We start from the raw sequence: 18,342 nt of genomic DNA on the forward strand, positions 1-18,342 counted from the left end.
GATAGCCGCGCGAATTTGCACGCCGCTTCTCGGATTCGGAGGCGCTGGCCCCGAAGCGAATCCGCCCTGGGCATTAACGACAATGGCTGATGTGGGCCGATGTGCCGTCCACCCTGGATGTAGTTTTTAGTCGGTTTCCCACATCCGAATTGGTGAATGCCGGGCTGTCACCCACACTGTGACTTGGGATAACATTAGATGCAGATAGGTAAGGTACACTAATTCTACCTCAGTGGGGGAGGGGGGGGGGGTCGACATGAAGGTCATCAGGCTGCCCTCTACCATTACCATTGTCAAATCCAATAATTAACGTGACACGGGATAAAGGACAGGGAAAAGGAGTTGTTTTACACTAATGGCTTTTTGAAATCACGTTTTCTCTTTTAGTCAGCGGGTTATTTGCGCCTCTTCAGATTACATGTAGGATAACTTCTTACTCAGTTGAATATTTCTTCTTCTCTTTCCTGCAAAAAGTGTCACTCCGCCCAGAATGGCCGACCACTAGGAAAAACACAAGCACGTTTCAAAAACGGCAATCGTGTACATGGGTGCGAATATCGATTGTCGAAGAAAAATATGGCTGCTAGAACTGCATTTTCAGATTCAATATTAGAGTGTATACGTAACCAATTAGAGAAGGTTATTGCGAAATCGGTTTACGAGCACCGTATCTGAGAGACCTTCGTAAAAGTAGTGAAGGGATTTTAGTATTATTATCCAGGTAAATGCGGGTTTTCTTCTTTGTGATGCTCAAAGAAGAACACTGTAGCTGCTATATGGGATTAAAAATCGCGTTCTTATGGAAAAGGAAGTAAAAGCGGTACATTAGATGAACTGCAGAATACTAGAAGTGAACGAAAAATTTCCTTGTCTACCGTCAACAACATTTTTAAATGTGATAAATAAAATTTATTACTGAACATTATTTATCTCTCCACCCCAACCCCCATCACACATCCATATATACAGGAACATAAAAACTTGATATAATCTTAAAGAGGTGACGATTATTGCAAATCAAACGTTATGTTTCTGCCATATCATCTTCCTGATTCGCGGAACTTAGTAAATTGCGTTGCTAATACTACATTTCATATTCTGCTTACTAAACGTAACACATGAAATTTCAAATATCATAATAAAATTTTAGAGGAAATTATTAGTTTCTTTAGATTTTATTTAGAGGTCTCTTACGGGAAATGAAGACCCACTTTCTACAAAATTATCGATATTTTAGTTAACTGAGCTAGATTTTTTGCCCTTCAGTGCCAGAAAAGGAGCAGTCTCGTAAATACAAAGTTTGAATAATGAAAGTAAGCCCATACTGACCGTATTGACCCGATGCTCTAGCGACGAGAGATCACGCAAAACGTATATGGAGTCCGAAGTCTGCATTGGAATAGTTTTCAATTCTGTGACTTAACCTAATGACAGAAAAAGGCTATTTTAATTTTTTCAGGTTCTCCTTTGCCGCAGCTGGTACAAGATATCTTTTGAAATAACCGTAGTTCTTTAATAGATTTAAATGTTTCTGACCTTACAAGAAAAACTGCTTGTTAGAAAGTACTTTTGAATGTCACAGTATATGCGCACGGTTGAGAAGTCAGAGACAGTGTTCCGCTTGCTGCCCACCTATTTTTTTACTACGTTAATAATTGAAGTCTACACGACTAACAACAGAACGAAAACGAAATCCGCGGGAAACGAAGTGTGAATGAAGCAGTTATCAAAAACATTTCATTCCTGTCTGTTGTGGTAAGGATAATTTCGTTAATTAATTATGAATGAAATTGCTACTACGGTTTAAAGTGCTACCCGAACACGCTTATTTTTAGAAATCAGGGGTACAGCCTATCGTGTCTGTCATTATTTTTGTATATCGACATCTAACCCACTCTACTCTGACATAAATGCATCTTCTGAGTTTTATTTTTGCAGAATTTCAGCCTGCTGTAAGGATGTTGGAAATAGAGATATGATTCCTTAGCGAATAAACTGTACGCACTTAGTGGTTTAGATATTATAGTAGTACCAAATTATTATCGATTTCTACTGCACCCCACAGAGTCATTTTACACAGCAGAATCGTAAGTTAAATAAATCAGCATGAATTTTCTAGTCAGTCTGTTGACGTGCAGACCACAATGCCGTTTTGAAATGATATACCATAACAATCAGCTTGGTTTTGCACCAATTTTGGAACTGGTCAGATGGTTCTTCTCCAGAGATGTGGAACATCTGATGTAATAGACTCGTGTATTTTCATTTGCATTATAGTGACGCTTCGTGGCCGTCATGTTATTGGGCGAGAATCTATAGGAGATGGACTTCGACCGGCACGCTGAGACAGCAGCAACAAATGGACATGCAGTCTTGGGTAGACATCAATTCTCCCCCGATTCTTTAAAGAATCGAGCTCCCATGAATAAAAGAACTCCAAACGTCTGATTGTTTCACAAATAAATTAATGTGTTAAATATTTGACGTTAAGAGGTGAATGAGAATAGCCTGGATAATTTGCGCCACACTTAAAGAAAAATTAGGTTTTCATGCATCTCAATGTTGGACGTAATATCTTCTGTGTCGTACAATAATATACGTTCGGTGGTGCAAGCGGATCCTGTCTGCAAAGTGAGTTGCGAGTAGAGTTACAAGTAAAGAAGTACTAAATTAAAACGTCATGCATAGTAAAGTTTTACTGCATAGACAGCGAAAATGTAGCAAGCGAGGGCTAAATGATCTCTTTCTCAAATATTACGCTGCCTCAAGATGTGCACACAATTTACAACTGTCGTACTTGGCCTATTGTGTTTAACAGTGTACAGTAAGATTATACACCTAAGTGTGTAGATTATGACAACATTTTGAATTTTTAAATTGAGTTGGCTATTATATGAAATATTGAAAATCAGATTTTTGGAGCCCCTGGACGCCGATAGGCAACTTGCAGCTGGAGTTTTGGACAACATGTTTGTGGAGATGAGACAGCGATTAGTATGATTAATCAATTATTCAAAAACAGTCTTAATCGCATTTATTATTATCGACGTAGGGGTCATCTTCTGGGCGTTCAGACTATTGGTCGACTGCTGGTGGTGTCACTCCTGTCTACATAACGTCATGTAGACAGGAGTGACACCACCAGCAGTCGACCAATGGTGTAAACGCCCAGAAGATGACCCCTACGTCGGGTTGAAACCGGTCATGACGTCATGTTGACAGGAGTGACACCACCAGCAGTCGACCAATGGTGTAAACGCCCAAAGGTGACCCCTACGTCGGGTTGAAACCGGTCATGATGTCATGCAGACAGGAGTGACACCACCAGCAGTCGACCAATGGTGTAAACGCCCAGAAGATGACCCCTACGTCGGGTTGAAACCGGTTATGACGTCATGTAGACAGGAGTGACACCACCAGCAGTCGACCAATGGTGTAAACGCCCAGAAGATGACCCCTACGTCGGGTTGAAACCGGTTGGCGGTATAATAATAATAATAATAATAATAATAGTAAAGGCGATTAAGACTGTTTTTGAATAATTGATGAACCTGCAGCTGGGACCGTGCTCTATGCACCGTTTTAACTGCATAGTAATGTGGATGACAGTAGTGGCTTGCCCAGCGCCAGAGGTGAAATTTGGCGGTGTGTCTGCAGACTCGCCGGACAGCCGGGAGCCGTCGGCGCCCGCAGAGCCGTCGCCCGCAGAGATCCGCGATTCGAGCGGCCGTCCTCTGTTCGGCGGTCTGCGCGCCCTCAAGGCCGTGCGGCCGCAGCCCGAAGCTGAGCCGACGCCGACGCCGGAGCGTCAGCCCCGCGACGACGCCGACGACGACATGCCCGAGCAGAGCGCCCCCACCGCGCCGCACCTGCGCGAAATAGTCTCCCGCCACGAGCAGCACGTTCGTGAGTAGCGCCCCCACCCCCTTTCTGCCCTGCTCTGGCATATGCTTCCTATTTACAGCCCACGGAGATAGCAAGTCACAAACACACAAACTTAGTTTGTAGAAGCTTGTTGTTGTCGTGGTCTTCAGTCCTGAGACTGGTTTGATGCAGCTCTCCATCCTACTCTATCCTGTGCAAGCTTCTTCATCTCCCAGTACCTACTGCAACCTACATCCTTCTGAATCTGTTTAGTGTTTTCATCTCTTGGTCTCCCTCTACGATTTTTACCCTCCACGCTGCCCTCCAGTACTAAATTGGTGATCCCTTGATGCCTCAGAACGTATCCTACCAACCGATCCCTTCTTCTAGTCAAGTTGTGCCACAAACTTCTCTTCTCCCCAATCCTATTCAATACCTCCTCATTAGTTATATGATCTACCCATCTAATCTTCAGCATTCTTCTCTAGCACCACATTTCGAAAGCTTCTATTCTCTTCCCTTCCAAACTAGTTATCGTCCATGTTTCACTTTCATACATGGTTACGCTCCATACAAATACTTTCAGAAATGACTTACTGACACTTAAATCTATACTCGATGTTAACAAATTTCTCTTCTTCAGAAATGGTTTCCTTGCCATTGCCAGTCTACATTTTATATCCTCTCTACTTCGACCATCATCAGTTATTTTGCTACTCCATTGCTACTTTAAGTGTCTCAAAAAATGGTTCAAATGGCTCTGAGCACTATGGGACTTAACTGCAGAGATCATCAGTCCCCTAGAACTTAGAACTACTTAAACCTTACTAACCTAAGGACATCATACACATCCATGCCTGAGGCAGGATTCGAACCTGCGACCGTAGCGGACGTGCGGTTCCAGACTGTAGCGCCTTAAGTATCTCATTTCCTAATCTAATTCCCTCAGCATCACCCGACTTAATTCGACTACATTCCATTATCCCCATTTTGCTTTTGTTGATGTTCATCTTATATCCTCCTTTCGAGACACTATCCATTCCGTTCAACTGCTCTTCTAAGTCCTTTGCTGTCTCTGACAGAATTACAATGTCATCGGCGAACCTCAAAGTTTTTATTTCTTCTCCATGGATTTTAATACCTACTCCGAATTTTTCTTTTGTTTCCTTTACTGCTTGCTCAATATACAGATTGAACAACGTCGGGGAGAGGCTACAACCCTGTCTTACTCCCTTCCCAACCATTGCTTCCCTTTCATGTCCCTCGACTCTTATAACTGCCATCTGTTTTCTGTACAAATTGTAAATAGCCTTTCGCTCCCTGTATTTTACCCCTGCCAGCTTTAGAATTTGAAAGAGAGTATTCCAGTCAACATTGTCAAAAGCTTTCTCTAAGTCTACAAATGCTAGAAACGTAGGTTTGCCTTTCCTTAATCTTTCTTCTAAGATAAGTCGTAAGGTCAGTATTGCCTCACGTGTTCCAGTGTTTCTACAGATTCCAAACTGATCTTCCCCGAGGTTGGCTTCTACTAGTTTTTCCATTCGTCTGTAAAGAATTCGTGTTAGTATTTTGCAGCTGTGACTTATTAAACTGATAGTTCGGTAATTTTCACATCTGTCAACACCTGCTTTCTTTGGGATTGGAATTATTATATTCTTCTTGAAGTCTGAGGGTATTTCGCCTGTTTCATACATCTTGCTCACCAGATGGTAGAGTTTTGTCAGGACTGGCTCTCCCAAGGCCGTCAGTAGTTCCAATGGAATGTTGTCTACTCCGGGGGCCTTGTTTCGACTCAGGTCTTTCAGTGCTCTGTCAAACTCTTCACGCAGTATCGTAACTCCCATTTCATCTTCATCTACATCCTCTTCAATTTCCATAATATTGTCCTCAAGCACATCGCCCTTGTATAGACCCTCTATATACTCCTTCCACCCTTCTGCTTTCCCTTCTTTGCTTAGAACTGGGTTTCCATCTGAGCTCTTGATATTTATACAAGTCGTTTTCTTATCTCCAAAGGTCTCTTTAATTTTCCTGTAGGCAGTATCTATCTAGTATGTCAAATAAAATTGCACCAAGTGTATACAGATTGTAAAATAATTTAGAGCTATGAGTACATGTTCAGTAGGAGAGACGTGTTCCACATGGTGAAGACGCTCTTAGCTCTTGAGGTATGCATTTTAGAGCCCATGTTTACTGGACATTTTTTTCTTATTTTGATCCATTCTACCTACTTCCAAAAGATGGAAAGCAAAGAGCTTGCATTAGTAGACACGCGTTCCACAGCATCGAATATGAATTAGTGCTCATAGCTTTTAAGGTATGCATTTTGGAGCCCTTGTTTACTAGACTTTTTTTTCTTGTTTTGGGCTAAGGAACCTGTGATTATAGATGGTAAATAGAATTTGGTCACACCCCGTATATGTGATAAACCCATTCGTGCTTGAACTCGAGGTAGGCAGTTCAAATCCTGAGGAGAAACAAATTTTTCATTAGCAGTACTTGGTCAGCAGTGGGGAAAATAAGTAATACAGTTTCTCTTCACCATACTGCACCGGTGTCTTAGGGTTAGGGGACTGATGACCATAGATGTTAAGTCCCATAGTGCTCAGAGCCATTTGCACCATTTTTTTTCTTAGGGTTAAATTCCAATTTACCAGCAGTGACTCGTGGGTGGTTTCTGCCCCTCCCCTTTATTTCTCCATTCCTTATTCACACACAGCAACACAAATATGCCAATATATTGCATAAGCACTCATCTTAACAACCTACACAACATAGATACATAGTTAACATTCCATAACAGGTCAGAGGAAGATACCAGCAAACCACCTACATTATGATTTTGCCTAATACATTATTACAGGATTTCTGTGTTGCCCTTAATGACTGATGATGATTAGGAGACTAACTGGAAATGACCATGGTGATCCATGATAATTTCAAAAACAATGCTCTCTCTGCATGTTTTTGATTTTTATGTCTTCTTTTGTTTATCATTTGATGGGTTTACTTATAATATGGTATCCTCTTTTTTCCTTCAGAAAAGCCCTCTTCAACCTTCCTTCAGAGGAAGGTAACAGAAACTTACCTCCCATAAGACCTTCATACCAGTGAAGATTCCTTCATTGTTTTGAGCATTTACAGACTATATACACAAGCTCTATCTGATTATTTTTGATATAGAATCAATGCAAAACCCTGAAGACAATAAATATTGCAACAGTGTCATCTGCACAAGCACCATAAAGATGTTATCTGACAGGTCTTCCTGTTAATTGGTTGGGAGACCAGAGACAAACTTGAAGACATAGAATTTAACTTACACAAAGAATTATACTGATTTTTCAGGTGGAAATGCTGTGTCACAGCCAACAGCTCCCCGTGAGAAACCACGAGCGAAGCTGCGAGACAGTTTTATTCTGCCCCAGGATCAAGCTGAACAGCCCTCAGCACCTAGTGAGCACCTGGTCGAGGATACTCATGTCCTTTCACAGCGGCAGCAGTCACTGAGAGCACTTATACAGAAGCATGAGCGCATCGCCACAAGTGAGTGTAGACTTGAGTAACAATATTAGTAGTATCTAATTAATATAGGATTTAGTGTAATGTTACACTTGCTATCACAAAATCTATAGCATTCATTGATTCCAAGTACATACTATAATGGCATAGGTAACATAGTAAACCTTGGACTTCTAACCAGTAGAATGTTAAGAAACTTAACACCTCAACTAACTGTCTCTTTCCCACCACTACTCTTCTGCTGCAATAGCAAATATGTTAAAATTCTGTCCCTTGATACTGACATTTTAGTAGCATCTGCAGGGCATTTCAGATGGATATTTGAGAGTCAATTAGTTCTGTAATTACTGTAATAAGGAGGTGCTTTAACACGTTGACTGCTGCAAGCATAGTGATGATGTCTCATCACTGCACCAGTGAGCACACTGTCTGTTACATTGTACAGAAAATAGAGCCTTGTGGAAATGATCAATTAAAGAAGTGTCCTTTTTTGTAAGTACTGGGGTATATTTTTTCCATCAGTCTTTAGAATGACAGTTATTTCATTTTTGGTGCCTTTTGCATTTTTCCCTTGAAAGATTTGACTTTTCAATTGTTCATATTTATAGTATGGTGGAAAGTAAAAAATAATTGAAATAGTGTTATCTTTTCCCATGCATATAAAAGTGGTGTTGAAATATGTTACAGTACTTTTAGTGAATTTTTGTGTTAGTGTCAGCAACATGGCAACCTCATTAAGACTATTTTGACTATTTCAGGAAAGAGTAAAATGTCACAGCATTGATTGTATGTCAGAATTTCTGCTTTAGGAAGCTTTTGTGTTGGATATTTAAATGACTTTAGAAGAGTATATTGACTATTGCCATGAAATGGCCTTGTTAATACCACCTTGTTATGTATGTACCAGAGAAATGAACTCTTAATTTTCATTAACTTTATCCTTCAGAGTTCATGCAAATTTCTTTTCAGCTCATATGCACAATTTTGGGATCATAATGTTGTTTTTGGGACAGACACTCTCACATCAATCAGTCACTGAATGCTTCAGGAAATAAATCAACCACAAGTGCAGTAGACTGCTACATTTATCCTGTGATAATGTTATGGTAGAATATAAAATAAATAAGTTAACTACAGCTGTGGAAGATTTATTTTCTGAAATTTATTACACCTACAGACCCATAATAATTTTCTTTGCAAAACTGGAGAATATCATGAATCACAGAATAAGCTATATCACAAGTTTTACACCTTTTTCCACTGTCAAATTGCTCTGCTGTCGCCACAGTCAGCTGTAGACATATCTGTGGGCAATAGAACGAGGTTCATTCAAATGAAACCTGGTCAGTGTATCTGCCTTTGCCTTACGCGTAAGGTGGCACAATGTAACTGCGAGTATAGTGGCACCATCCATTGGTAGAGTGCTTGTGCACCACTTGATGTTGCATAGCACCAGTGTGGGTTCACACTGAAGAGAAGGTGGTCACACAAGTTATCGTCCACTACCAAACATGCAGGTGAGAAAGCAGGGACAATGAGGAGTGATTCGATTTTTGGCGGTGGAGGGAGTTGGAGGCTGTGAAATGTATCGACAGATGAAGGCTGTGTTTGGTGAATACAGTCTGAGTCATTCAAGTGTTGTGGAATGGCACAAATCATTCCTTGAGGGGCGAGAGCCACAAGAAGACGATGCTCATCCTGGACAGGCTCATCGTGTCATCACACCAGAAATGGTTGTGGGCGTGAATGGTTTAGTCTTGGACAACTGCAGAATCACCGTGGACGAGATCCATCAGTTACTGGGTATTAGCATGGGCACCAGTGGTTCCCCACCAACTGACCACCGAACAGTGCAGTATTCGAATGGTGCTGTCTTTGAGTCATCTGCAACGTTATCATGAGGAGGAATACAGCGTTCTGTTGCATATTGTCACAGGTGACAAAACATGGCGTCATCATTTTGAACAGAAAAACAAGCGTCAGAGCAAGCAGTGGAAACGTGCGACTTCACCACCTCCAAAGAAATCAAAGGCCATGCACACCAGTTATGGTAAGGTCATGATGTCCTCCTGTGGTTACTGCTTGTCGAGTTCCTGGGACGGGGAACCACCATCAATGCCCAGCTTTATCAAGCCACTGTACAGAATCTTAGATGAGCCATCAAGCCGAAACGCCGAGGCATGTTGTCCAATGGTGTTATCCTCCTGCATGATAATGCCCACCCACACACGGGCATTGCTGTGAAGACGACATTGCAGCAGTTTCAGTGGGAAACCTGGAGCACCCACCATACAGTCCCGATCTTTCACCATATGACTTTCACATGTTTGGACCTCTAAAAGAAGCTATTCATGGACATCGATTCGCAACGGACGACGAAGTATGTGAGTGGATCTAGACCTGGATCCGACAGCAGCCTACTATCTTTGTCAAAGATGGAATTGACTGGCTAGAGTCACTGTGGGATAAATTTGCCATCAGTATTGGCAACTATTTTGAGTTTGTGTACTCTGTGTACTACATAAAAGTGACTCTGAGCACTATGGGACTTAACTTCTGAGGGCATCAGCCCCTTAGAACTTAGAACTACTTAAACCTAACTAACCTAAGGACATCACACACATCCATGCCCGAGGCAGGATTCAAACCTGCGACCGTAGCAGTCGCGCGGTTCCAGACTGTAGCGCCTAGAACCTCTCAGCCACCCCGGCCGGCCTGTACTACGTATTTGAGTTAATAAAATCATTAGCGTTACTTTATACTAGTGACCGGGTTTCATTTGAATACCCCTTATATTACTGTTATGATTCATTTTCATTGCACAGTTTGTTTCTTTGTAGACTGTGGTTACTGTAACAGCAAAAAGTCTGACATTAGCAGCAAAAGTACACAGGATGAGAGGAGACTGTTGAATTGTATATTAAAGAGTGAATATATTCAATGCAGAACAGAACAGCTGTTGCTTCTGTGGTGTCACCGCCAGACACCACACTTGCTAGGTGGTAGTTTAAATCGGCCGCGGTCCATGTAGTACATGTCGGACCCGCGTGTCGCCACTGTGATCGCAGACCTAGCGCCACCACCAAGGCAGGTCTCGTGATACGAGAGTGGACTCGACCCCAGTTGTACGAGAACCAAGCTACCGCCCAGTTGTACGAGACACTAGCTACCGCCCAGTTGTACGCGAACCTAGCTATCGCCCAGTTGTACGAAGCCTTTCTCTCTCATTAGCCGAGAGACAGAATAGCCATCAGCTAAGTTAATGGCTACGAACTAGCAAGGAGCCAATTGTATCAGTGCCTATAGCTTACTAGTATTCAAGAGCGATGTATTCCAAGGAATAAAGAAAAGATAAGTAAAAAGCATCTACATACTTTTCTTCTTATTCATTCATAAGTTCTCATGTTCCAGACTTCACGCCCGTCGGCGTGTGTGTGTACGCGTGCCTGCCTTTCTTTTGGCTACTACCGTGTGGCGTAACAGTCTTGTTACGTCACAACAGATTGGCGACGAGTAAAAACTTCTTTCTGATTGCTTACCTTTAATTGTGTCATGGCTTCGCCACATTCTCCAGATGTACTGTCCGAATTTTATCGCTTGCAGAATCAGCAGACGCAGGCGTTACTGGATGCCCTTGGACAGCTCGTCCAGGGTCAACGTGCGCTGCACACCGATGCGGCCGCAGCCGCTTCACCGCTACCGCAGCCACAACCTGCCGTTGCACCGCCTTTTAGGCACTACGACCCGAACCACGAGACCTGGCAAGAGTGGTCTCGCCAGTTCAACTTCCACATGGCTGCCTACAGAATTCAAGGTAATGAGCGGCAGCCGTTTTTGCTTTCTTGTGTCGGTGTGTCCACATACCGTGTGATAGTGAAATTGTTTCCCCGACGCGACGTAGCAACTCTGTCATACGAGGAAATTTTGTCTGCATTAGATGCCTATTTCAAAGAAACAGTTAATGTGGTTGCAAAACGGTATACGTTTTTTCGTACAAAACGTACGGCCGGTCAATCTAATAGGGAGTGGGTAGCAACATTGCAAGGACTTACTAGGGACTGTGCCTTTGAATGTGACTGTGGTCTTTCTTATTCAGATACAATGGTGCGTGATGCAATTGCACAGAACGTTTCTGATGTTCGCATACGGGAGCAAATTTTGAAACTAGTTAATCCCTCCCTTCAACAAGTGATAGACATATTGGATAGACAGGACACACTGGACTGTGCTCAGGAATCTTTTGAAACTTCGCCAGCCGTGTGTAACATTAACCGGCCCGCTGGACGCGCTCCGCGGCCCGGTAACCGGGCCTCGCGCACGGACACACAGCGACCGCCGCGTGCTAAGCCAGGTGTGCCGCGCCAGCCCACAAATGTAGTGAAATCATGCCCGCGGTGTGCTACTAGACTTTCGCGTGAACATTGCCCGTCACGCCAAGCTATTTGCTTTTTCTGCAATAAGAAAGGACATGTTCAAAGTGTTTGCCAGAAAAAGCTCAGATCAGACAATCACAATCATTCTAGGCCCTTTGCTTCGCGCCGGAATCGAACCAAGGACACTCAGGCTCGTGGACCTTCGCCTATGGACATTCATGTCGTTAATTCCACTTCGTCCAGTGACACTTTCTCTAACAGTGACTGTGATCGTCCCACAAAAACTGTGCGTCGACGTCGCCGGAAATCACGTCACTTAGCAAGTGATTCTGTACCAGTGCCTGTTCCAATTGCACAAAACAGTCGCTCTTGTCGTCCGCAGGACAATAAACTTTTTGTGGACTTAGACTTTGCAGGCCAAGTGATACCATTCCAGCTCGATACCGGAGCTGCAGTTTCATTGCTCAATCACGACACATACAAACAACTGGGCGCACCTCCGTTGCGTGCCGCAAATGTTAAGCTAACTACATATTCCGGACAGAAAATTCCTGTGTTAGGACAGTGCAGCCTTCTTGCAACATTCAAGGGACAAACAAAACTTGTGTCATTTTACGTTCTTCGTTCTTCTACGCCAATGAACTTGTTTGGTCTAGATTTATTTAAGTTGTTTAACATGTCTATTGTAAATCAGGTCCTATCAGTGAATCAGACTGTGCCTACAGACAGTGTTTCTCGGCTGTGTGACGAATTTGCAGACATTTTTGCACCGGGCTTAGGTTGCGCTAAAAACTATGAAGCACATTTAGAACTGAAGGTAAACGCGCAGCCGAAATTTTTCAGGGCGCGCAATGTTCCCCACGCATTGCGTCAGGAGGTCGCAAGAACATTGAACACTGTAGAATCACAAGGTGTGAGTGAATGTGTGCACTGCCTCTTTCCTTTCAGCTCCGCTTCATCGCTTACGCCGTACAGGTGTTCCGTTTCTCTGGACGACGGAATGCGAACGCGCCTTTCGCCAGTTGCAATCGGCGTTGCTTGCTAATACTTGCCTTACGCCATTCGATCCCCAGAAACCCCTTTTGTTGATGGTAGATGCATCGGATTTCGGGATCGGTGCTGTGCTTGCGCACGAAGTTGGCTCCCATGATCGCCCTATTGCCTTTGCGTCCAAATTGCTCTCGTCTGCGCAAAGAAATTATTCACAGATAGAGAAAGAAGCGTTGGCTCTCGTGTTTGGTGTTACTAAGTTCCATGATTTCTTGTATGGTCGTCACTTTACCATCATCACAGACCACAAACCTTTGACGTCGCTTTTTCATCCGAACAAGCCTGTACCTCCACGTACAGCGCAGAAATTCATTCGCTGGTCTATTTTCCTCTCGCAGTACCGCTACGATATCTTGTATCGGTCCACTGCTAAGCACGGAAACGCCGATGCGTTGTCCCGTTTGCCGGTTGCTGAGGATAAAGCATTCGATTCTTCCGAACTTGCTTGCATGTTCCTTGATTCGGAAACCGATGAAGTGGTCGAATCGTTTCCGATTGATTTTCGTCGTGTAGCTACAGCCACAGCTGCTGACCCTGTCCTTGCTACTGTTTTACGTTTTGTTGCTTCGCAATGGCCTTTGTCAAAGTCTCGGATCGAGGATCCGTTGGTTCGCCGATTTTTTGCTCACAAGGAGAGACTTTTTGTTCGACGTGGTGTTTTGTTGTTGCGTTCTGATAATGATCAGTCCAGAGTCGTGGTCCCACGTTCGTTACAGTCCTCTGTTTTACGACTTCTTCATCAAGGACATTGGGGTATAGTGCGAACGAAACAACTTGCTCGTCAGCACTGTACTTGGTTCGGAATCGATGCTGCGATTACGAATATGTGTTCTTCGTGCCCGGCGTGTGCCGAACAGCAGTCCGCACCGCCGCGGAAAGTCTTTGCGTGGCCAAAAGCCACTTCCCCTTGGCAACGCTTGCACATTGATTTTGCTGGTCCATTCTGGAATGCTCGATGGTTGGTTCTGGTCGACGCCTTCAGTAATTTTCCTTTTGTTGTCCGGATGTCTTCCACGACGTCCTCCGCCACCATCCAAGCGTTGTCTGCTATCTTTTGCATTGAAGGTCTTCCGCAGACTATTGTTTCCGACAATGGCCCACAATTCATGTCCGCAGAATTTCAGTCATTCTGCCAGGCCAATGGTATTCAACATCTGACATCCGCGCCGTTTTCGCCTCAGTCTAACGGTGCAGCTGAAAGATTGGTCCGGACTTTCAAGTCACAGATGTTGAAATTGAAAGAGTCGCATTCTCGGGAGGACGCTTTGTTGCTCTTTTTGTCTTCGTATCGCTCTCAGCCCCGAGATGGTCGCTCGCCGGCTGAGTTGCTCCACGGTCGTCCTCATCGCACCTTGATGTCTTTGCTGCATCCGCCGCATCAGGTTCCTGTGCAGCGGCAGACTCCTGCTTTTGCTCCAGGCGACGTTGTATTTTATCGCAACTATCGAGGTTCACGGCGTTGGCTCGCAGGGCGCATTCTTCGCTGCCTCGGCCGCGCGATGTATTTGGTTTTGGGGGCCTCTGGTGAGGTGCGTCGGCATCTCAATCAGCTGCGCCTCTGTCGTCGCTCGGGTTCTGCCGCTCCCCGTCTGCTTTCAGCGACGGTGCCGTCCGGTCAGCGCCCTGGGGACCCATCTACTGGCTCGCCTCATCCCCAGGTGTTACCGACGATGCCTTCCATTTTGCCCCATGGCGACGCGCCGCCGCCGCCGCAGCAGCAGCAGCAGCAGCAGCCGCTGCCGCCGCCGACCGCATTCGACGCTTCGTTGCAGCCGCCAGGCGCCTCCCAGGGTCACGCGCCGCCGATCGCTTCCCGTGACCAGCTGTCCTCCGCCATGGAACTCCCGCCCGCTCCGGACCACATGACGTCATCGCGCGTCGGCTACCCCGACGCAATGGAGGTCGACCCTTTAGGACCTCCTGTCTCTTTACGGGCGCATACACCGCATGTTGACGTGCACCCTGGACTAGTTTTGCAGGCGTTTCCTAGCTCCCCTCGGACCGGATGGCCGGGTGCGGGTGGCACAGCCTCGCCTGTTGTTAGGCTCCCCACCTCATCGCATACGTCAACATGTGGTCCTCCCCACGGCGGGCGGAAGCCTTATTACACGACCGTTCGCCGATTTGCGGGGGAGGAATGTGGTGTCACCGCCAGACACCACACTTGCTAGGTGGTAGTTTAAATCGGCCGCGGTCCATGTAGTACATGTCGGACCCGCGTGTCGCCACTGTGATCGCAGACCTAGCGCCACCACCAAGGCAGGTCTCGTGATACGAGAGTGGACTCGACCCCAGTTGTACGAGAACCAAGCTACCGCCCAGTTGTACGAGACACTAGCTACCGCCCAGTTGTACGCGAACCTAGCTATCGCCCAGTTGTACGAAGCCTTTCTCTCTCATTAGCCGAGAGACAGAATAGCCATCAGCTAAGTTAATGGCTACGAACTAGCAAGGAGCCAATTGTATCAGTGCCTATAGCTTACTAGTATTCAAGAGCGATGTATTCCAAGGAATAAAGAAAAGATAAGTAAAAAGCATCTACATACTTTTCTTCTTATTCATTCATAAGTTCTCATGTTCCAGACTTCACGCCCGTCGGCGTGTGTGTGTACGCGTGCCTGCCTTTCTTTTGGCTACTACCGTGTGGCGTAACAGTCTTGTTACGTCACAACAGCTTCCACGGCCATATAACCTGAGCTAAATGCAAGCTGATAAACTACCCCCTGTCAAGCCAAACTGTGCTTGGTTGCCCATTGCTTTGTCATTTTGATCCAATTGTAAGGTCAGAGTCCATCTTCATAAGACTGTGCAACATCCCTTTATACTCATGAGCCAGTGCATAATTGATACTTTGACTGAAATGTTGTGCATAATATGTTAAGTGTAATCTGTGTCTTGATATCTATTACAAATTTTTCTTTTCTTGTTTACAGGTGAGACTGAAGACAGAATACACCAGAAACAGAAGGATGAGCCACAACAACCAGGTAACAGAGACATACTGTTTGCTAAAGCATTCAGAAGCAATCTGCAGCAGAATAGCCACTAGCAACACTATGTCTCTTAGAGCTGTCCTGCTCCAGCTGACAAATTGTGTCTTCTTCTGTATCTAGCTTCCATCTCACATCTAATTTTGTTTACCACAATTATCATCATACTGTTGAATAAATGTATTGTTATAAATTATGTCTCCTGAAATTGTATTAGTGTATGTAGTTAAACTTTCACTTGGTTTAATGATACTATTTGCACCAATTGATGTAAATTATGAAGCAAGTTTCCTAAAGATTTTATATCATTTTCACTGTGTACAATAATTTTACTGCTTGTGATGCACAATGCATTAAAAGTACATGTGATTTAATAAGTCTTCGTATGGTGTCAGGGTTAAATGATGTATAGTTTTATTATTGTAACCTTTGTCCCATAGCAACTGTAGTGCTTGTGATGCACAAGGCATTAAAAGCATTATATATCCTATGTAGAATGTTTCCTTACATTGTGTCTCCAAGATCAGTCTTTGTAGGATATAGAGTTGTCATAATTTACTGTACAAACTGCAGAACAAATTTTCAAATCAGTGTAATCGAATGTGGTTTTACACAGGCGATGGTGGCCGCAGACCAGGTATTCTGAAGAAGCCTCGCGATGATCAGCAGGTGGTAACGGAAACTACCAGCAGTTCCACAACAACTGTAGTGTCAGAAAGGGGAGCTGTTCGCTCTGATGGGACTGTGTCACTGACAAGGGATGTCATTAGAGGTCAGTAAATTCCCATCAACTGACTAAGCATGTTGTTATGTTCTGTAACAAACTCTACTACACAGCTGTTCCAGAATATTTGAATCTTGAGTGAGAATAAATGTGTGAGATACCAGATTAATAGCATAGTAATGATTCAGAGCAACATTTCAAAAATTTTTTCTGACAGTTACTCATTCATAGTACAATGTCAAACTGTAAACTTCCCTGAAATTCAGTGTACTTTTGAGCATAAATAGTAGCAATATGTCTCAGATGCAATAAATTTCATGAAGCAAAAGGGGGAACACCAACGCCATAGAAAATAATTTGCAGTTCCTTGCAGTTCCTGAAATGCTATTTGATGATTCAGTAATCTACTGTTATACCATGGATACTACATTTGGGACATTTTGTGTAAAGAATTTTGACATGTAAATATTTGATAGCTAGACAAAACTTACAAAATTCTATGTGTGGTCTTTGTTGTTGTTGACTGTCATATGACAGTCTATAGTCATAATTAGCATCATAAACATTAAGAGGCAGACTTAGCTAAGTAAGAATTAAAGTGCATGAGCAGTTTCAGTATGTTTTATAATTACAAAAGGGTGTTAACTGCTCTGGCATTCTTGTATGTGCAAATAAAGTACTACAGTACTTGTGCAGGGCTGCCAATACATATAACTATGTAGTGAATTCATTTCCAGAAGTGGTATAACGAGTGTATGTGTGAATTTCTAGTATATTTATTAGTTTGGTAGGATGTAAGCAGTTCCTGCTGATAATTCTTAGCCTAGGCCCACTGCCAAGTTCTCAGAATAACTTCCAAAACATTTTGCAGAGCAGTGCAGACAGCATGTGCTCTGCCAGAAATAACTCAAACCATCCATGTAGCAAGTAGTATATGGTGGTTGTGTTTACTGTATGTTAAAGAGTGAAGGGCATTGGTCGCATTGATCAGATAGGAAGTGCTTCTGCTCCCACTCAAGGCTGTTGGTCAGGGGTTTTTAAACCTACCAATCTGGAGGCACTCTGGGAGTTGGCTGTGTGCCCGAGCCACATGCTGCAGCAGTTTGGAAGCAGTCAGTGACTGCCTTCCTGCTACTGAGAGCAGCAGCCTGGGTGGATATGTGAGCTGTGTCTTAGTACAGATACATAATCGAGGATTACTTTCTTATTCACATTCAAGTTAAGATACAGACTAATCTGAAGGAGAAATGATTTGTTCCTTTATGAAATTTAGACCAAAATTACGGTTTAGAGAATCCTCTGCTCACAGCAGAAAAGTGAAAACAAATTTTCCTCACAATGATGCTGTAAGCAAATGCTTATTAAGTCATGGAGCCTGATGTGGAGAATGATTACACAAAAAGTTCAGCTTTAGAACTACTTGTTTTCTTGATATCTGCTTCAACTGTTTTGATTATAACATGGATGGTTGTTCCAAACGTATTTGTTGTCACTGTTGTGTTGGGAACACTGAGTTTTGTGCATTACAATGGAAATCATAAATCTGTTCACCTGCAGGAAGTATACGAAAACGGTGAGCCACGAAATATTTATACATTTAGTAGTTTGCTTTGTGTATAACTTATATACTAGAAAATTGTTTTCAGTTATCATTATCATTAGTGATGTAATTATTCATTCCAACAATTAGTACTCTTTTGTCTCAAAAGTATATTCAGTGGCACAGCATTAAACATTTTTGTAGCTATTGTGGGAAGAACAGCAAAACTTAAATACATTTATTCTCTTGTTCATGTATTTATATTAGTGTGTGCTCAAA

The 18,342-nt window shown here is 43.5% G+C and overlaps 1 protein-coding gene across 1 annotated transcript in view; it reads left to right on the forward strand.

Annotated features, from left to right (window-relative positions):
- Positions 1–18,342, forward strand: part of LOC124786696 (titin-like) — a 459,967-nt gene that overhangs the window by 331,689 nt on the left and 109,936 nt on the right. Inside the window, exons 7-10 of the mRNA XM_047254284.1 lie at positions 3,658–3,906; positions 7,213–7,410; positions 15,743–15,796; positions 16,416–16,571. Of these exons, the coding sequence (XP_047110240.1) occupies positions 3,658–3,906; positions 7,213–7,410; positions 15,743–15,796; positions 16,416–16,571 (657 nt within the window). The remainder of the gene's footprint in view (positions 1–3,657; positions 3,907–7,212; positions 7,411–15,742; positions 15,797–16,415; positions 16,572–18,342) is intronic.

This window comes from Schistocerca piceifrons, chromosome 1 (assembly GCF_021461385.2).
Source record: "Schistocerca piceifrons isolate TAMUIC-IGC-003096 chromosome 1, iqSchPice1.1, whole genome shotgun sequence".
NCBI classification, from domain to species: Eukaryota; Metazoa; Arthropoda; class Insecta; order Orthoptera; family Acrididae; genus Schistocerca; species Schistocerca piceifrons.